The sequence below is a fragment of the Pleurodeles waltl genome, chromosome 12 (genome assembly GCF_031143425.1).
Source record: "Pleurodeles waltl isolate 20211129_DDA chromosome 12, aPleWal1.hap1.20221129, whole genome shotgun sequence".
In the NCBI taxonomy this organism is placed as follows: domain Eukaryota; kingdom Metazoa; phylum Chordata; class Amphibia; order Caudata; family Salamandridae; genus Pleurodeles; species Pleurodeles waltl.
The window spans coordinates 581,042,925-581,064,266 of NC_090451.1; the positions used below are offsets into that span (position 1 = coordinate 581,042,925).

Consider the following 21,342-nt stretch of genomic DNA (forward strand, 5'->3'; position numbering starts at 1 on the left):
CCTTGTTCCACAGGTACCCTAGATTGGAAATCCACAGTTGTTGCATTGCTGGTGTGTGTCTTTCCTGCATTATTCCTCTAACACGACTCTTTTGTCCTTAGGGGAACTTTAGTGCACTTTGCACTCACTTTTCAGGGTCTTGGGGAGGGTTATTTTTCTAACTCTCACTATTTTCTAATAGTCCCAGCAACCCTCTACAAGGTCACATAGGTTTGGGGTCCATTCGTGGTTCGCATTCCACTTTTGGAGTATATGGTTTGTGTTGCCCCTATCTCTATGTTTCCCCATTGCATCCTATTGTAACTATACATTGTTTGCACTGTTTTCTAAGACTATACTGCATATTTTTGCTATTGTGTATATATATCTTGTGTATATTTCCTATCCTCTCACTGAGGGTACACTCTAAGATACTTTGGCATATTGTCATAAAAATAAAGTACCTTTATTTTTAGTATAACTGTGTATTGTGTTTTCTTATGATATTGTGCATATGACACTGAGTGGTACTGTAGTAGCTTCACACGTCTCCTAGTTCAGCCTAAGCTGCTCTGCTAAGCTACCATTATCTATCAGCCTAAGCTGCTAGACACCCTATACACTAATAAGGGATAACTGGGCCTGGTGCAAGGTGCAAGTACCCCTTGGTACTCACTACAAGCCAGTCCAGCCTCCTACACCCAGGCATGAAACGCATTGGCCACAAAGCCCACCTACGTCCCCTTTTGTACTGGCGGCGTCATTGAACTACCCCAGAGGTTGCCTCCTTTACTGTAGCCCTGCAGGTCATTTTAGATGCTGACAATTCTCATAGTATACCCTGGCTCAGACACATCAAGGGGCTACTTTATTCTCTTGGGCTTAGAGAACTCTGTGATTCTCCAACTACTACCTCCTTTCCTTCAAAAAGCGACCTCAAAAAATAGTATTGGCATATGGTAGACTCTGACGATCTGAGGGTTACACTTCACTCTACACTATCATGTGATTTTGCCTACCTAAAAGAGACGTGCAAATATGTGGCTTTCTGGGACATAATCACGGTGCCAAGAGAAAGGAAGTTGTACTTTCAGTTCCGCATTGGCACCTTGCCACTAACATTACTTACCAGTTGCTGGTCACATGAAGAAACAACCATCTGCCCAGCTTGCAAAGCACCTATTGAAAACCTCGCTCATGTCCTATTTGTCTGCCCTGCATGTGCTTCCTCTCGTAGGAAATGGCTGGCCCTGGCTTGTAGACAGCTGGGAGTTCACAGGTCCGACACAGCCCTCCGAATTCTCAGATCAGACACTTGCCCAATGTTAGTGATTGCTGTTGCCAAGTTCCTTTGGGCAAGTTGGATTGTCAGATGAAAAACTTTTATCTGTGTATAATGGTTTTAGCAAGAATGTATCAATTCACTCTGGGAGTGCATTTAATTTTATTATTTTTATCTAATCACATGTACTATACACATTTTACGTAACCTTGTGTATTTATTTATTGCTACTATGTGCTTTTATGGCTCTTGTAGCCGAAATAAAGTTCTCTCTTGAGTGACACACAAAAGATTGTTGATTTAAAAATTGACTTGGATTTTGTTTAATGTCAATGACTCCCAAATGTATATGATATAATAGGCAAAAACAAATAGTTTGCTCTAAAGGTGCAAAATATTTATATAACATGAAAAATGTGGTCAAGGTATTTAATTTTTTTGATCAAAGAAAAAAGGGTTTGTGTTTGTCAAAAAATGTCATACGATGTATATTTTGCTACTTTTGATTTGTAAGTGGTCCAACCTTGCTGATTTAAAAGACCCAAGCCCTTTCTTTTCACTTTTAGAAAGTTGCCATTTTCTTACTTTAGTCATTTGGGGGCATATTCAAGAGTTCCTAGCTCCTCCTTTCGCCACAATAGCATCATTTCTTTTACGGTAATGTAGCCCAACAAGGCCAAAATCCCCCACCATATTTACAAAGTGGCGCAATGCATAGATTGTGCCACTTTGTAACCCTTTGCGCTACATTATGGTTGCACAAAGCTTAATGTATGCAAAGGGGGCATTCCCCTGTCGGGGGGGGGGCTAAACAAATGGTGCAACGAAAGCTAACAGATTTTTTTGTGTCATTTTTTTCCGCACTTTTAACTCCTGCTCAGAGCAGGTGTTAAAAGGATGCACACCATTGATTAAAATGGGCCTCAATGGGCTTTGCATGATTATTGGCAACATTTTCATCCTTCAAAGCTCTGGACTATCGTAAAAAATTCTGACGCTAGTCCCCTAACTACTGCCATGGTGTGCTGTATTTTAAATATGATGCACTGATGGTGGCGTTGGGGGATGCACTAAGGGGCACACAAGAAAAGTGGTGCTGCACTGTGTGCAGCACCACTTTTCTTAAATATTCCCCTTGCGTCTACTGCTGGTCTCTGAATTCACATCTGGGGTGGGTGACAGCTGGGCTTTGTACTTTCCCTCTAGACAGCCTCACACAAAGAGAGCTTAGGTGTGACATGATGGCCCATTCACATCCTAATGTGCCATCCTGGGCCAGATGGAAGGGAGGAGCTGGGCACAGCCTCCCACTTACACCTTAATTGGCTGTGTCCTGCCTTCACACAAAGGGCTGCCCACCTTTGGAGTTTGGAGCCAGGGAAGGAATAAAGGACCTCGGTACACTTCAAAGACCTTTTTTTGAAGTCTCCCATACTTAAAAGGCACAACTGGGTATACGTACTGAACTTATAACATGACCACTTCAGTACACTTCTGGAACTGTGGATACTCTGCCAGAAAGAAGGACTGCTGTACTGCTGCATGGACTGCTGTTCTCCTGCTTTTTTTGTGCTGACCTGCTTCCAGCTGCCTCTTGCCTGGGAGTGAGAATGACTGATCTGCATCTCTCTATCCCAGCACCCAGAGTGCCTTCAAGGGCCAGCTGACAGGTCTCCTGTTTTCTGATGTTTCTGGGAAAATAAAAGGCTTCTAGCCTACCTGCATCTGCACCTGGCCATCTGGGAGTCTGCCCTGCCAAGTGGTGCCACCCCAGTTCTGGCCCCATGGAAGTGTGGTCTAAGGGGCTTCTTCAGCCAACCCACACGTCCTCATTGGAACCAGTGCATTTTCACCCATGTGGGGATTATAACTGGTGATTCTTCGCCTTTGCGTGAATCAAAACCAGCGCCTACTCATTTCCATGTGGTATGGGCCCAGTGCATCGTCTTCAGAACCAGGACATTGCCCTCAGAATCGACGCATCCTCTATGACAGGAGCAGAATTTTGCATTCAGGACCAGCTCAGAACAAATGCATCGCCAATTTTGTGTGGAAACAATGAATGCATCTCCTTCTGTTTTGGGATTGGAGCTTACACATCAACTCGGCTGCACCTCACATCTTTCTCGACGGCATGGCGACCAGGATCAAGGCACTTGTTCAGCAGACCTAAGTGGGTCCCTGTATCCAGCCCATGTTCTATTGTGGTTGGTCTGTACTCTTGACTTTGTCCCAGTCCGGCACGACCAGATATCCCAGATTGGAGCTTCTTGTTTCTTTGAGCTTTTCTACAATTTATTCTATAAAAACTCATAACTCAAGTTCTCCTGATGAACCTTTTGTCCTTTTGGTCTTGTTTTATTTATTAGATTAAGCTCTATTTGTCTAAGCATTTTTGGTATCTTTTCTTTGGTGTTTTCACTTTTTCACTCTTTGAAGCATTGCACAAACACTTACACATTGCATCTTAAGTTACGCCTTATTGATCTGTGGAAAGCTACCAGAGGGTCAGCATAGGTTAACATACGGTGTGTTTGTGACTTACCCTGATTAGGGTTGTGGATCCTACTTAGACAGGGTGCATACCTCTGCCAACCAGAAACCCAAATTATAACACCAGATCTTTCTCTGCTATCCTGGCTACATGTCAGTCTCTTTCTACTCTGTCTTTGACGCTCATGTCAGACGGTGCTTTATTCAGTTCAGTGCCGTTTTATTACTTCCTCTCCTAAATCTCCATAAATACCCACCCAACGTATGGACCCAGTTTCCAGCACCTTAATGTAAATGTGGTATGCTTAAACTGTGGGCATTATAAAGCGATAAGTAATATTTCTCCACACTTATTTATGCGTTACCCATTTTTTATATAAGCACCCATCATTTTGCATGCAATAGACTACATTGTACAACAAAATGTATCATCTACAATGGTGACATTACCTTGCTATATGCCTAGCCTCCAGCCGCCCTTTGTTATAAGTGTGAGCCCTATATCAACCCTACAGGTTAAAAAAGTAAACTGATAAGACAAATACTTCGGAACTTTTACTCCAAAAATCAGAAGTACCACACGCAAAACCTGCTCAATACCTAGCTGTCCAAAGACCAGCCTCGCTTTATCCATCTTGCATAAGGTGCTCTTTTTCCCAAAATTGCTACTGATGACGATGTCACAGTTAAGCAGTAAGTTAATTATTTGCAATAACACGCCGATGTAGAAAAATGAGCTTGTGATTTGTCAATATGTACAGCCTTTGAACCTTGAACACGAGCTATATTTGTCACATAGATTATAGTTGGAGGGCATTGGGGTTGCTACCAAACTTTACTCTGCATAGCACGATGTAACCAGATGTGCAGTCCCATGAATATTGATTTTCTCAGATAAATCTTAACATCAGTGGGTTGAGTCCTGATTACACTCTATAAATATAACAGGGGTTTGCAGCAGACATTTTCCCGGACCAGTCAGGAAAGTGCACCATGTTTGCTGTTATCACCTTCTCGACTTTGCTCTCAGCAGGTAAATTATTATACCATTCTCAAAAACAAGAAACGCCAATATGAGATTCGTATGTTTTAGAGAACCTTGGAGTCGGATAATGCGCAACTGCCTACCCTGTCCTTAAAAATGTTTTTTGAAAATGAGTTGGGCCAGGATGTTATTTTTCTAAAGTAGGCTGGAAAAAGGAAATGTCAGAAAAGACCATCGCAAGTCAATTAATTGTATGAAACAATGTGGATCTTTGTTAGACCATATTTAAATCTTCTCAGTTTGTGTGGGAGTAATCATAAAACATGAAGGGTTCGATTCGCAGAGCTTTTCAAGTGCGTAAGACAGAGTAGTGGCGTAATAAAACCTTAGACGGCTGTAGTGCAAGGAATGGTGAGTACCCGCCCCCACTATTTTCATACCCCCACAGTCACAGTCACCAAACACCCAGTAGAATCAATCAATCAATCAATCAAGTGTTTTTAAGTGCAACTACTCACCCACAAAGGGTCTCAAGACGCTTTGGGGGGATAGGGGCGGGCGTGTAGCGTCCATCAATGAAGTGGTTCTTCGAAAAGCCATGTCTTCAGCTCATTTGTGAAGTTGAGGAGGGGGGTAGTTCATTTGAGAAGAAGCGGAAGGGCGTTCCAGGCTGTTGCTGCGAGGTGGGAGAAAGAGCGTCCCCCTTTTCTAGTTTTCGTGATGCTGGGTACTTCTGCAAGAGAGAGCTGTGCTCACCGTAGGGTCCTGTGGGGTATGTGGAAATTGAGTCGCCTGTTCAGGTAGGGTGGTCCGGTGTTGTGGAGGGCTTTGTGTGCGTAGGTAAGGCTCTTGAAGGTGATTCTTTTCTCTATGGGAAGTCAGTGTAGTGTGCACAGGTGTTGAGAGATGTGGCAGTGTCGAGACAGGTCGAGGACCAGTCTTGCGGTGGCGTTCTGGATGTTCTGTAGTTTACGGGTGAGTTTATTGTTGATCCCGATGTAGAGCGCGTTACCGTAGTCCAGTCTGGTGGTAATGAGGGCGTGTGTGACGGTTTTTATGTGTTCGAGGGGGATTCATTTGAAGGTCTTGTGTAGGAGGCGGAGGGTACAGAAGCAGGTGGATGTGACTGAGTTGATTTGGCGTTCCATGTTGAGTCTGGAGTCCAGGATGATCCCGAGGGTACTGGCTTGGTTCGTGGGGGTGGGCTGGCTTCCGTGTGTGGGTGGCCACCAGGAATCATTCCTCGCATTTGGTTGAGGGCCCATGATGAGAACTTCTGTCTTGTTTGCATTGAGTTGAAGGCAGCTGTTTTTCATCCAGTTGGTTACTGCTCCCATGCCTTCGCGGAAATTGTGTCTGGCTGTGTTGGTTTCGTTGGTTAGGGAGAGGATGAGTTGGGTGTCGTCGACGTAGGAGACAATGTTGATTCTGTGGCTTCTGATGATGTCGGCCAGCGACGCCATGTAGATGTTAAACAGCGTGGGGCTGAGGGAGGACCCCTGGGGAACTCAGCAGGTGGAAGGTGTTGGGTCTGAGAAGAAGGGGGTGAGTCTTACTCGTTGAGTTCTGCCTGAGAGGATTGGATCTAGTCGAAGGGCCTTGTCTCTGATGCCGGCTTCATGAAGTCTGCGTATCAGGGTGTGGTGGGAGACTGTGTCAAAGGCCGCCGAGAGGTCTAGCAGAAAGAGTGCCGCCATTTTGCCCTTTTCCAGTAGACAGTGAATGTCGTCTGTTGCGGCCAGGAGGGCCATTTCGGTGCTATGTTTTTTTCTGAATCTGGACTGGGAGGCGTCAAGGATGTTGTGGTCTTCAATAAAAGTGTCGAGTTGGCTGTTGATTGCTTTCTCAATGACTTTTGCTGGAAATGGGAGCAGGGAGATGGGCCTGAAATTCTTCAGGTCTGTGGGGTCTACCGAGGGTTTTTTTGAGGAGGGGGTTGATCTCAAACTACTTCACCTTTGCCGTGTGCATCCACATGAAATCAGTAGGAGTGTCCGTGATATGGCAAAGAAAAAAATCTTATCCAGCATACTCTACGCACATTGAAAACTGAGCTGTGTTCATATGTTTTGTTATAATGTTATTTTATAGTTACACAATTGAACTTTATAGGCTGAGTGTATGCTCCCCTCACTGACACGTAAATAAAGGGTTTGCAGGGGCTGTGCAGATGCAATTTAAGGGGTACATTTATCATTATTTGACACTACAAGCCACCTTGCATGAAAGTGAAAGGCATTTCTATCCTTTCTTTCTGCTGATGCACAATGTGCTGCCTTGAGCCAGCACAGACACACTTGCACCATGGTGTCATGACACCAAGGGTGCCTGCGTTGCAGGCAGGATTGTTTTTGTGCAGGAAAGGGCACCTTCCTACGCAAAAACAATCCTTAGAGGCATTTTCCGCTAAGCGTGCTGCAGATTGCAGCACCCTAAGAAAGAGGATTGTGCCTCCCCTGGGAAAGCATAGCATTTTAATGCATTCCCAGGTTTACCAGTGTAAGTAAATCTGGGAATCTGCCAAAATCCATGGGTGGATCTGTGGAAACTCCGACCCTCCACCCATGGAACACCTCCCTGGGGCAGATAAAGCAAGGCTGCAATTGCGATTCCTTGTATTATTCCAGATTTCTCAAACCACTCAGGGATAGGCAGGGTGGTCTTGCGTGGCCTGATAAATCTGACTTAGGTTTTGCTTCACCCTTGCGCCCCTTGCAATTTGCATGGGTGACACAAAACCATGATAAATATGCCCGGCCTAAATCTGTCACAAAAAGGTGAAAATTTTGCAGGCCTTTCATAGATGTCAGAGCAAGTTTATCTCCCATAAATTCCCCTTTATACTTAAGGTCTCATTCTGACTGTCTGGTAATTCTGGCAATTCTGCTTCCCTTAGTTACCAATATGACCATTATAAGTAACCCTGGATGGTGTAGTTAACGGGTAAAAGAAGTTGGGCCCTGCCAGCAGTCTATCACAGGTGGTGGTCTTTCCACAACAGGGTGCCAATTGTCAGTACATCGGGAGGTCTGCCCTACTATAGGTGGGTTTCCTAATTCACACTCCAGTCAGGGTCTGCCATGCCAGGCAGGGATAATCAGCATTGGCCTCTAATTAGAATGATACATCTCCATTTTTGTGAAAGACATGATTTTTTGTAGTTTTCAGATGCAAACCTGTGTTTTGGGGGCTTGCCTCTAAAAAAGCAAGGAAGCATGGGAAGTGGGCTTTAACATTGCGGCCCACTTATCATTTTGTTTTGCTAAAAGTTCATCCATTGCTCTTCCTCTGCCATGGTTCCTGTCTCCCTCTTGCTTTTCATCTCTGAATTTCTATTATTTATCACAATCCTTTCTTTTCTTCATACTTCTCCTAGCCTTTCTCTTTTCTATTCTCTCTGTCACTGTAGGAAAGTACCATCTTGCCTGGCATGTTACCCCCATATTTCACTGTAGATATGTTGTTTTAGTTCTATGTGTCACTTGGACCCTGTCATCCAGGGCCCCAGTGCTCATAAGTGTGCCTGAATGTGTTACCTGTGTAGTGACTAACTGTCTCACTGAGGCTCTGCTAATCAGAACCTCAGTGGTTATGCTCTCTCATTTCTTTCAAATTGTCATTAACAGGCTAGTGACCAATTTCACCAATTCACATTGGCATACTGGAACACCCTTATAATTCCCTAGTATATGGTACTGAGGTACCCAGGGTATTGGGGTTCCAGGAGATCCCTATGGGCTGCAGCATTTCTTTTGCCACCCATAGGGAGCTCTGACAATTCTTACACAGGCCTGCCACTGCAGCCTGAGTGAAATAACATGCACGTTATTTCACAGCCATTTACCACTGCACTTAAGTAACTTATACGTCACCTATATGTCTAACCTTTACCTGGTAAAGGTTGGGTGCTAAGTTACTTAGTGTGTGGGCACCCTGGAACTAGCCAAGCTGCCCCCACATCGTTCACGGCAAATTCCCTGGACTTTGTGAGTGCGGGGACACCATTACACACGTGCACTAAACATAGGTCACTACCTATGTATAGAGTCACAATGGTAACTCCGAACATGGCCATGTAACATGTCTAAGATCATGGAATTGTCACCCCAATGCCATTCTGGCATTGGGGAGACAATTCCATGATCCCCCGAGTCTCTAGCACAGACCCGGGTACTGCCAAACTACCTTTCCCGGGGTTTCACTGCAGCTGCTGCTGCTGCCAACCCCTCAGACAGGTTTCTGCCCTCCTGGGGTCAAGCCAGGCTTGGCCCAGGAAGGCAGAACAAAGGACTTCCTCAGAGAGAGGGTGTTACACCCTCTCCCTTTGGAAAAAGGTGTCAGGGCTGGGGAGGAGTAGCCTCCCCCAGCCTCTGGAAATGCTTTGATGGGCACAGATGGTGCCCATCTCTGCATAAGCCAGTCTACACCGGTTCAGGGATCCCCCAGCCCTGCTCTGGGGCGAAACTGGACAAAGGAAAGGGGAGTGACCACTCCCCTGACCTGCACCTCCCAGGGGAGATGCCCAGAGCTCCTCCAGTGTGCTCCAGACCTCTGCCATCTTGGAAACAGAGGTGCTGCTGGCACACTGGACTGCTCTGAGTGGCCAGTGCCAGCAGGTGACATCAGAGACCCCTTCTGATAGCCTCTTACCTGTGTTGCTACCCTATCCTCCTTCCTAGGTAGCCAAACCTCCTTTTCTGGCTATTTAGGGTCTCTGCTTTGGGGAATTCTTTAGATAACGAATGCAAGAGCTCATCAGAGTTCCTCTGCATCTCTCTCTTCACCTTCTGCCAAGAAATCGACCGCTGACTGCTCTGGACGCCCGCAAAACAGCAACAAAGTAGCGAAGACGACTACTGCAACCTTGTATCGCTGATCCGGCCGCCTTCTCGACTGTTTTCCTGGTGGTGCATGCTGTGGGGGTAGTCTGCCTCCTCACTGCACTAGAAGCTCCGAAGAAATCTCCTGTGGGTTGACGGAATCTTCCCCCTGCAACCGCAGGCAACAAAAGACTGCATCACCGGTCCTCTGGGTCCCCTCTCAGCATGACGAGCATGGTCCCTGGAACTCAGAAACTTTGTCCAAGTGACTCCCACAGTCCAGTGACTCTTCAGTCCAAGTTTGGTGGAGGTAAGTCCTTGCCTCACCACGCTAGACTGCATTGCTGGGTACCGCGTGATTTGCAGCTGCTCCGGCTCCTGTGCACTCTTCCAGGATTTCCTTTGTGCACAGCCAAGCCTGGGTCCCCGACACTCTAACCTGCAGTGCACAACCTCCTAAGTTGTCCTCCGGCGTCGTGGGATCTTCTTTTATGACTTCGGGTGAGCTCCGGTTCACTCCTCTTCGTAGTGCCTGTTCTGGCACTTCTGCGGGTTGTAGGAGGCTGGAATGGCTTGTAGTGAGTACCAAGGGGTACTTGCACCTTGCACCAGGCCCAGTTATCCCTTATTAGTGTATAGGGTGTCTAGCAGCATAGGCTGATAGATAATGGTAGCTTAGCAGAGCAGCTTAGGCTGAACTAGGAGACGAGTGAAGCTCCTACAGTACCACTTAGTGTCATATGCACAATATCATAAGAAAACACAATACACAGTTTTACTAAAAATAAAAGGTACTTTATTTTTATGACAATATGCCAAAGTATCTCAGAGTGTACCCTCAGTGAGAGGATAGGAAATATACACAAGATATATATACACAATACCAGAAATATGCAGTATAGTCTTAGAAAACAGTGCAAACAATGTATAGTTACAATAGGATGCAATGGGGACACATAGGGATAGGGGCAACACAAACCATATACTCCAAAAGTGGAATGCGAACCACGAATGGACCCCAAACCTATGTGACCTTGTAGAGGGTCGCTGGGACTATTAGAAAATAGTGAGGGTTAGAAAAATACCCCACCCCAAGACCCTGAAAAGTGAGTGCAAAGTGCACTAAAGTTCCCCAAAGGACAAAGAAGTCGTGATAGGGGAATAATGCAGGAAAGACACAAACCAACAATGCAACAACGATGGATTTCCAATCTAGGGTACCTGTGGAACAAGGGGACCAAGTCCAAAAGTCACAAGCAAGTCGGAGATGGGCAGATGCCCAGGAAATGCCAGCTGTGGGTGCAAAGAAGCTTCTACTGGACAGAAGAAGCTGAGGTTTCTGCAGGAACGAAAAGGGCTAGAGACATCCCCTTTGGTGGACGGATCCCTCTCACCATGGAGAGTCGTGCAGAAGTGTTTTCCCGCCGAAAGAATGCCAACAAGCCTTGCTAACTGCAAATCGTGCGGTTAGCATTTTTGGGTGCTGCTGTGGCCCAGGAAGGACCAGGATGTCGCAAATTGCGTCAGGAGAGAGAGGGGACGTCGAGCAAGACAAAGAGCCCTCTCAGCAGCAGGTATCAACCGGAGAAGTGCCAGAAACAGGCACTACAAGGATGCGTGAACCGGTACTCACCCGAAGTTACACAAAGGAGTCGCCGGAGACCAACTTAGAAAGTCGTGCAATGCAGGTTAGAGTGCCGTGGACGCAGGCTTGGCTGTGCACAAAGGATTTCCGCCGGAAGTGCACAGAGGCCGCAGTAGCTGCAAAAGTCGCGGTTCCCAGCAATGCAGTCTGGCGTGGGGAGGCAAGGACTTACCTCCACCAAACTTGGACTGAAGAGTCACTGGACTGTGGGAGTCACTTGGACAGAGTTGCTGGATTCGAGGGACCTCGCTCGTCGTGCTGAGAGGAGACCCAAGGGACCGGTAATGCAGCTTTTTGGTGCCTGCGGTTGCAGGGGGGAAGATTCCGTCGACCCACAGGAGATTTCTTCGGAGCTTCTAGTGCAGAGAGGAGGCAGACTACCCCCACAGCATGCACCACCAGGAAAACAGTCGAGAAGGCGGCAGGATCAGCGTTACAGAGTTGCAGTAGTCGTCTTTGCTACTATGTTGCAGTTTTGCAGGCTTCCAGCGCGGTCAGCAGTCGATTCCTTGGCAGAAGGTGAAGAGAGAGATGCAGAGGAACTCGGATGAGCTCTTGCATTCGTTATCTAAAGTTTCCCCAGAGACAGAGACCCTAAATAGCCAGAAAAGAGGGTTTGGCTACCTAGGAGAGAGGATAGGCTAGCAACACCTGAAGGAGCCTATCAGAAGGAGTCTCTGACGTCACCTGGTGGCACTGGCCACTCAGAGCAGTCCAGTGTGCCAGCAGCACCTCTGTTTCCAAGATGGCAGAGGTCTGGAGCACACTGGAGGAGCTCTGGACACCTCCCAGGGGAGGTGCAGGTCAGGGGAGTGGTCACTCCCCTTTCCTTTGTCCAGTTTCGCACCAGAGCAGGGCTAAGGGGTACCCTGAACCGGTGTAGACTGGCTTATGCAGAATTGGGCACATCTGTGCCCAAGAAAGCATTTCCAGAGGCTGGGGGAGGCTACTCCTCCCCTGCCTTCACACCATTTTCCAAAGGGAAAGGGTGTAACACCCTCTCTCAGAGGAAGTCCTTTGTTCTGCCATCCTGGGACAAGCCTGGCTTGACCCCAGGAGGGCAGAAACCTGTCTGAGGGGTTGGCAGCAGCAGCAGCTGCAGTGAAACCCCAGGAAAGGCAGTTTGGCAGTACCAGGGTCTGTGCTACAGACCACTGGGATCATGGGATTGTGCCAACTATTCCAGGATGGCATAGAGGGGGCAATTCCATGATCATAGACATGTTACATGGCCATATTCGGAGTTACCATTGTGAAGCTACATATAGGTGGTGACCTATATGTAGTGCACGCGTGTAATGGTGTCCCCGCACTCACAAAGTCTGGGGAATTAGCCCTGAACAATGTGGGGGCACCTTGGCTAGTGCCAGGGTGCCCTCACACTAAGTAACTTTGCACCTAACCTTTACCAGGTAAAGGTTAGACATATAGGTGACTTATAAGTTACTTAAGTGCAGTGTAAAATGGCTGTGCAATAACGTGGGCGTTATTTCACTCAGGCTGCAGTGGCAGGCCTGTGTAAGAATTGTCAGAGTTCCCTATGGGTGGCAAAAGAATTGCTGCAGCCCATAGGGATCTCCTGGAACCCCAATACCCTGGGTACCTTAGTACCATATACTAGGGAATTATAAGGGTGCTCCAGTAAGCCAATGTAAATTGGTGAAATTGGTCACTAGCCTGTTAGTGACAATTTGGAAAGAAATGAGAGAGCATAACCACTGAGGTTCTGATTAGCAGAGCCTCAGTGAGACAGTTAGTCACTACACAGGTAACACATTCAGGCACACTTATGAGCACTGGGGCCCTGGGTGACAGGGTCCCAGTGACACATACAACTAAAACAACATATATACAGTGAAAAATGGGGGTGACATGCCAGGCAAGATGGTACTTTCCTACACAACCCCCCCCCAAACGAAGGACAATAAGACTAGCCATGACCTGATGAGTCTTCATTGTCTAAGTGGAAATATCTGGAGAGTCCATCTGCATTGGAGTGGCTACTCCCAGGTCTATGTTCCACTGTATAGTCCATTCCCTGTAGGGATATGGACCACCTCAATAATTTAGGATTTTCACCTTTCATTTGTTTTAGCCAAAGTAGAGGTTTGTGGTCTGTCTGAACAATGAAGTGAGTGCCACACAGGTATGGCCTCAACTTCTTCAGAGCCCAGACCACAGCAAAGGCCTCCCTCTCTATGGCAGACCAACGCTTTTCTCTAGGGGTCAACCTCCTACTAATAAAAGCAACAGGTTGATCCTGGCCCTCAGAATTAAGTTGTGATAGGACTGCCCCTACTCCTAATTCAGATACATCAGTTTGGACATAGAATTTTTTAGAGTAACAAGGGCTTTTCAGGACAGGTGCAGAGCACATGGCCTGCTTCAGCTCCTCAAAAGCTTTCTGACAGTTTGCTGTCCATAATACCTTTTTAGGCATTTTCTTGGATGTGAGGTCATTAAGAGGGGCTGCAATGGAGCCATAGTTCTTAATGAACCTCCTGTAATACCCAGTGAGGCCTAGGAAGGCTCTCACCTGAGTCTCAGTGGTAGGGGAAACCCAATCAATAATTGTTTGGATTTTCCCCTGTAGTGGTGCAATCTGTTCCCCACCAACAAGGTGTCCCTATAAACCACCTTACCCTGCCCTATCTGGCACTTTGAAGCCTTGATAGTGAGGCCTGCCTTTTGCAGGGCCTCCAAAACTTTCCATAGGTGGACCAGGTGATCATCCCAGCTGGAGCTAAAGACAGCTATATCGTCCAAATATGCTGCACTGAAAGCCTCCAGCCCTTGCAGGACTGTGTTCACCAACCTTTGAAAAGTGGCAGGTACATTTTTCAATCCAAAAGGCATTACTGTAAATTGGTAATGGCCTCCAATGGTTGAAAATGCAGTTTTAGGTTTAGCATCTTCTGACAATTTGATCTGCCAATACCCTGCAGTCAAATCAAAAGTGCTTAGATACTTGGCAGATGCCAGTGTATCTATGAGCTCATCTGCCCTGGGTATAGGGTGAGCATCAGTTTTGGTTACCTGGTTGAGACCTCTGTAGTCTACACAAAACCGCATCCTTGGAATGAGGTTTTGGTACAAGTACCACAGGAGAAGCCCATGGACTTTCAGAGTGCTCAACCACTCCCAGTTCTAACATTTTCTGCACCTCTTGCTTTATGCAGTCCCTGACATGGTCAGGCTGCCTATAGATCTTGCTTTTGACAGGTAAACTGTCTCCAGTATCTATAGTGTGCTCACACCAAGAAGTGGTACCTGGCACAGTAGAGAAGAGTTCAGAAAACTGACCCAGGAGATTTATGCAATGGTCTTTCTGCTCAGCAGTAAGACAATCAGCCAAAACTACACCTTCCACAAGAGCATCTTGTTCTGTGGAAGAGAAGAGATCAGGTAGAGGATCACTGTCTTCTTCCTGTCCCTCATCAGTTGCCATGAGCAGGGTGAGATCAGCCCTGTCATAGTAGGGTTTCAGGCGGTTGACATGGAGCACCCTAAGGGGACTCCTGGCAGTGCCTAAGTCAACTAAATAGGTGACTTCACCCTTTTTCTCAACAATTGTGTGGGGACCACTCCATTTATGTTGGAGTGCTCTTGGGGCCACAGGCTCCAAGACCCACACTTTCTGCCCTGGTTTGTACTGAACCAAAACAGCCTTCTGATCATGCCATTGCTTCTGGAGCTCTTGGCTGGCCTGAAGGTTTTTACTGGCCTTTTTCATATACTCAGCCATCCTTGATCTGAGGCCAAGTACATAATCCACAATATCTTGCTTTGGAGCTTTTAAAGGTTGTTCCCAACCCTCCTTGACAAGTGTTAGTGGACCCCTAACAGGGTGACCAAAGAGGAGTTCAAAGGGGCTGAAGCCCACTCCTTTCTGGGGTACCTCCCTGTAGGCAAAAAGGAGGCATGGTAACAGGATATCCCATCTCCTGCGGAGTTTTTCAGCGAGACCCATAATCATGCCTTTGAGAGTTTTGTTAAATCTCTCCACCAGTCCATTTGTTTGTGGATGATAGGGTGTAGTGAACTTGTAAGTTACACCACACTCCTTCCACCTGGCCTTTAAGTATGCAGACATGAAATTGCTTCCCCTGTCTGATACTACTTCCTTTGGAAAGTCCACCCTAGAAAATATTCCCAGGAGGGCCTTTGCCACTGCAGGTGCTGTAGTGGTCCTTAAAGGAATTGCTTCAGGGTATCCTGTGGCATGGTCCACTACCACCAAGATAAACCTATTGCCTAAAGCAGTAGGAGGGTCAAGGGGGCCAACTATGTCAACCCCTACCCTTTCAAAGGGAACCCCAACCACAGGCAGTGGAATAAGGGGTGCCTTTGGAGTTCCACCTGTCTTGCCACTGGCTTGACAGGTTTCACAGGACTTACAAAATTCCTTTGTGTCCTCAGACATCCTAGGCCAATGAAACAAGGGGACAAGTCTGTCCCAAGTTTTCATTTGTCCCAGGTGTCCAGCTAGGGGAATGTCGTGGGCTAGAGTTAGGAGGAACTTTCTGTACTCCTGAGGAATCACTAACCTCCTGGCAGTTCTAGGTTTAGGATCCCTTGCTTCAGTGTACAAGACGTTGTCCTCCCAGTAAACTCTGTGAGAGTCACTGACATCCCCATTAGCCTGTTTGACAGCTTGCTGTCTTAGACCCTCTAGTGTGGGACAGGTCTGCTGTGCCACACTCAGCTCCTCCCTGGCAGGCCCCCCTTCACCCAAAAGCTCAGCAGTGTCTGCTTCCAGCTCCTCTGGTGTAGGTTCTGCACAGGGTGGAAATTCTTCTTCCTCAGAAGTTGAATCCACTGTAGAGGGAGGGATAGTAGGAAGTGGTTTGCTTCTACTAGCCCTAGCTTTAGGGAGCACTTGGTCCATTGTTCCAGGATCCAAGCTTCCCTGTCCTTTTTGCTTTTTGGCCTGAGCCCTGGTTAAAGCAAAAATATGCCCTGGGATGCCCAGCATTGCTGCATGGGCCTCCAACTCCACATCTGACCAAGCTGATGTCTCCAAATCATTTCCTAGTAGACAGTCTACAGGTAAATCTGTGGCTACCACAACTTTCTTTGGACCAGTAACCCCCCCCCCAGTTGAGATTAACAACAGCCATGGGGTGGCTAAGTGTGTTGTTGTGAGCATCGGTTACTTGGTACTGGTGACCAAGTAGGTGTTGTTCAGGGTGGACCAGTTTCTCTATGACCATAGTCACACTGGCCCCAGTGTCCCTGTAGGCCTGAACCTCAACACCATTTATTAGGGGTAGCTGCTTGTACTTATCCATATTAAGGGGACAAGCAACTAAGGTGGCTAAATCAATAGCCCCCTCAGAGACTAATATAGCCTCTGTGGTCTCCCTAACCAGACCAACCCCAACTAAGTTACCAATAGTGAGCCCAGCTACTCCCTTGGATTGGCTATTAGTAGGTTTGCTCCCACCACCACTGCTATTAGTAGGGACACTAGGGGTAGCAGTAGGGGTTGTAGTGGTAGGAAGCTTGGTGCTTTTCTTTGGACAACTGGGATCTGTTGTCCAATGGCCTTTTACTTTACATAAATAGCACCATGGTTTCTTTTCTTTGTTTTGATTAAAAGAGGATTTGGGCCCACCACCCCCACCAGAGTGTTTTTGTGGGCCTGATGAAGACTAATTTTTAGATTTGTCCCCACCCTTGTCAGAAGACTTACCATCCTTCTTTTTGTTGCCATCTTTGTCACCCCCTGTATGAACTTTTCTGTTCACCCTTGTTCTGACCCATTTGTCTGCCTTCTTTCCCAATTCTTGGGGAGAGGTCAGATCAGAGTCCACCAAGTACTGGTGCAACAAATCAGACACACAATTATTAAGAATATGCTCTCTCAGGATCAAGTTATACAGGCTGTCATAATCAGTAACTTTACTGCCATGTAACCACCCCTCCAAGGCCTTCACTGAATGGTCAATGAAATCAACCCAGTCTTGTGAAGACTCCTTTTTGGTCTCTCTGAACTCTATCCTGTATTGTTCAGTTGTTAAGCCATAACCATCCAGGAGTGCATTCTTAAGAACTTTGTAATCATTGGCTTCACTTTCTTTCACAGTAAGGAGCCTATCCCTACCTTTCCCACTAAATGATAGCCATAGGATAGCAGCCCACTGCCTTTGAGGGACACCCTGTACAGCACAGGCCCTCTAAAGTGCAGCAAACCACTTGTTAATGTCATCTCCCTCCTTATAAGGGGGAACTATCTTGTGCAGATTCCTGGAATCATGCTATTTTGCAGGATGACTATGGGGAATACTGCTGCTGCCACCATGGGTTTCTAAACCAAGTTTCTGTCTCTCCTTCTCTACTTCTAAAGTCTATCTATCCAAATCCAGCTGTTGCTTCTTGAGCTTCAGTCTGGTTTGTTCCACTCTCAATCTATTGAGCTCCTTTTCTAACAATCTGTCATCAGGGTGGGTGGGAGGGACATGTCTTGAAACAGAAGTATGATGAGAATGGACAGAAGGAGACCTGTCCCTTACTGAGTGCACCCTAACAGCTTGGATAACAGAAACATCATTTCTACTGTGATGAGAATGAATGCTCTTGCTATGATGTGAGACAACACTATCTGTATGGTGTGACTCAACATCAGTACCAACTATGCTAGACTGTCTAGTAATGGGCAGGCTTGGAAGTTTCTTTCCTGAATCTTTTCCTGGGGGAGTCCCTGGATCAGATTGGGAACCATTAGCTAGTTTTTCAACAGATGGGGCACTTTTAGCCTTATCTTGTTCTCTAAGCATGTTTAGCAACAATTCCAAGGAAGGATTCTTCCCTACACTCAAACCTTTCTCTATGCAGAGACTCCTTGCTCCTTTCCAGCTAAGGTGATCATATGCAAGTTTGGACAGATCAACATTTTGGCCTGTGCCAGACATTTTTAGAGAGAGTTAAAGTGATAGAAAAAGAGAAAAAAGTTTTCAGAACTTTTTAGAAAGACAGAAACAAACTTTTTTAACTTTTTAGAACTTTTTAGAAAGTTTAGAAGTACTTTTCAGCACTTAGAATAGAGTGAAAAGAGGAAATGCAAAACTTTTTGGTTATGTGTATATACACTGAACTTGTTTTGTATATTTTTCTCTTATGAAAAGTACAATGACAAGAGTGGTAAGTAGTCTCAAAGCACTTATCCCACCACTGCACAACCAATGTAGGAGGCTGGACTGGCTTGTAGTGAGTACCAAGGGGTACTTGCACCTTGCACCAGGCCCAGTTATCCCTTATTAGTGTATAGGGTGTCTAGCAGCATAGGCTGATAGATAATGGTAGCTTAGCAGAGCAGCTTAGGCTGAACTAGGAGACGAGTGAAGCTCCTACAGTACCACTTAGTGTCATATGCACAATATCATAAGAAAACACAATACACAGTTATACTAAAAATAAAGGTACTTTATTTTTATGACAATATGCCAAAGTATCTCAGAGTGTACCCTCAGTGAGAGGATAGGAAATATACACAAGATATATATACACAATACCAGAAATATGCAGTATAGTCTTAGAAAACAGTGCAAACAATGTATAGTTACAATAGGATGCAATGGGGACACATAGGGATAGGGGCAACACAAACCATTTACTCCAAAAGTGGAATGCGAACCACGAATCGACCCCAAACCTATGTGACCTTGTAGAGGGTCGCTGGGACTATTAGAAAATAGTGAGGGTTAGAAAAATACCCCACCCCAAGACCCTGAAAAGTGAGTGCAAAGTGCACTAAAGTTCCCCAAAGGACAAAGAAGTCGTGATAGGGGAATAATGCAGGAAAGACACAAACCAACAATGCAACAACGATGGATTTCCAATCTAGGGTACCTGTGGAACATGGGGACCAAGTCCAAAAGTCACAAGCAAGTCGGAGATGGGCAGATGCCCAGGAAATGCCAGCTGTGGGTGCAAAGAAGCTTCTACTGGACAGAAGAAGCTGAGGTTTCTGCAGGAACGAAAAGGGCTAGAGACTTCCCCTTTGGTGGACAGATCCATCTCGCCGTGGAGAGTCGTGCAGAAGTGTTTTCCCGCCGAAAGAACACCAACAAGCCTTGCTAGCTGCAAATCGTGCGGTTAGCGTTTTTGGGTGCTGCTGTGGCCCAGGAAGGACCAGGATGTCGCAAATTGCGTCAGGAGAGAGAGGGGACGTAGAGCAAGACAAGGAGCCCTCTCAGCAGCAGGTAGCACCCGGAGAAGTGCCAGAAACAGGCACTACGAGGATGCGTGAAACGGTGCTCACCCGAAGTTACACAAAGGAGTCCCACGTCGCCGGAGACCAATTTAGAATGTCGTGCAATGCAGGTTAGAGTGCCGTGGACCCAGGCTTGGCTGTGCACAAAGGATTTCCGCCGGAAGTGCACAGGGGCCGGAGTAGCTGCAAAAGTTGCGGTTCTCAGCAATGCAGTCTGGCGTGGGAAGGCAAGGACTTACCTCCACCAAACTTGGACTGAAGAGTCACTGGACTGTGGGAGTCACTTGGACAGAGTTGCTGGATTCGAGGGACCTCGCTCGTCGTGCTGAGAGGAGACCCAAGGGACCGGTAATGCAGCTTTTTGGTGCCTGCGGTTGCAGGGGGGAAGATTCCGTCGACCCACAGGAGATTTCTTCGGAGCTTCTAGTGCAGAGAGGAAGCAGACTACCCCCACAGCATGCACCACGAGGAAAACAGTCGAGAAGGCGGCAGGATCAGCGTTACAGAGTTGCAGTAGTCGTCTTTGCTACTATGTTGCAGTTTTGCAGGCTTCCAGCGCGGTCAGCAGTCGATTCCTTGGCAGAAGGTGAAGAGAGAGATGCAGAGGAACTCGGATGACCTCTTGTATTCGTTATCTAAAGTTTCCCCAGAGACAGAGACCCTAAATAGCCAGAAAAGAGGGTTTGGCTACCTAGGAGAGAGCATAGGCTAGCAACACCTGAAGGAGCCTATCAGAAGGAGTCTCTGACGTCACCTGGTGGCACTGGCCACTCAGAGCAGTCCAGTGTGCCAGCAGCACCTCTGTTTCCAAGATGGCAGAGGTCTGGAGCACACTGGAGGAGCTCTGGACACCTCCCAGGGGAGGTGCAGGTCAGGGGAGTGGTCACTCCCCTTTCCTTTGTCCAGTTTCGCGCCAGAGCAGGGCTAAGGGGTCCCCTGAACCGGTGTAGACTGGCTTATGCAGAATTGGGCACATCTGTGCCCAAGAAAGCATTTCCAGAGGCTGGGGGAGGCTACTCCTCCCCTGCCTTCACACCATTTTCCAAAGGGAGAGGGTGTAACACCCTCTCTCAGAGGAAGTCCATTGTTCTGCCATCCTGGGACAAGCGTGGCTTGACCCCAGGAGGGCAGAAACCTGTCTGAGGGGTTGGCAGCAGCAGCAGCTGCAGTGAAACCCCAGGAAAGGCAGTTTGGCAGTACCAGGGTCTGTGCTACAGACCACTGGGATCATGGGATTGTGCCAACTATGCCAGGATGGCATAGAGGGGGCAATTCCATGATCATAGACATGTTACATGGCCATATTCGGAGTTACCATTGTGAAGCTACATATAGGTGGTGACCTATATGTAGTGCACGCGTGTAATGGTGTCCCCGCACTCACAAAGTCTGGGGAATTGGCCCTGAACAATGTGGGGGCACCTTGGCTAGTGCCAGGGTGCCCTCACACTAAGTAACTTTGCACCTAACCTTTACCAGGTAAAGGTTAGACATATAGGTGACTTAGAAGTGTAAAATGGCTGTGAAATAACGTGGACGTTATTTCACTCAGGCTGCAGTGGCAGGCCTGTGTAAGAATTGTCAGAGCTCCCTATGGGTGGCACAAGAAATGCTGCAGCCCATAGGGATCTCCTGGAACCCCAATACCCTGGGTACCTTAGTACCATATACTAGGGAATTATAAGGGTGTTCCAGTAAGCCAATGTAAATTGGTGAAATTGGTCACTAGCCTGTTAGTGACAATTTGGAAAGAAATGAGAGAGCATAACCACTGAGGTTCTGATTAGCAGAGCCTCAGTGAGACAGTTAGTCACTACACAGGTAACACATTCAGGCACACTTATGAGCACTGGGGCCCTGGGTGACAGGGTCCCAGTGACACATACAACTAAAACAACATATATACAGTGAAAAATGGGGGTA

The 21,342-nt window shown here is 47.1% G+C and overlaps 1 protein-coding gene across 1 annotated transcript in view; it reads left to right on the forward strand.

Moving 5' to 3' along the window:
* The first annotated feature begins 4,637 nt into the window (after positions 1-4,637).
* The window catches only part of LOC138267554 (uncharacterized), a 417,805-nt gene continuing 401,100 nt past the window's right edge, over positions 4,638-21,342 (forward strand). Inside the window, exon 1 of the mRNA XM_069216603.1 lies at positions 4,638-4,787. Coding sequence (XP_069072704.1) covers positions 4,748-4,787 — 40 coding nt within the window. The 5' untranslated portion in view covers positions 4,638-4,747. The remainder of the gene's footprint in view (positions 4,788-21,342) is intronic.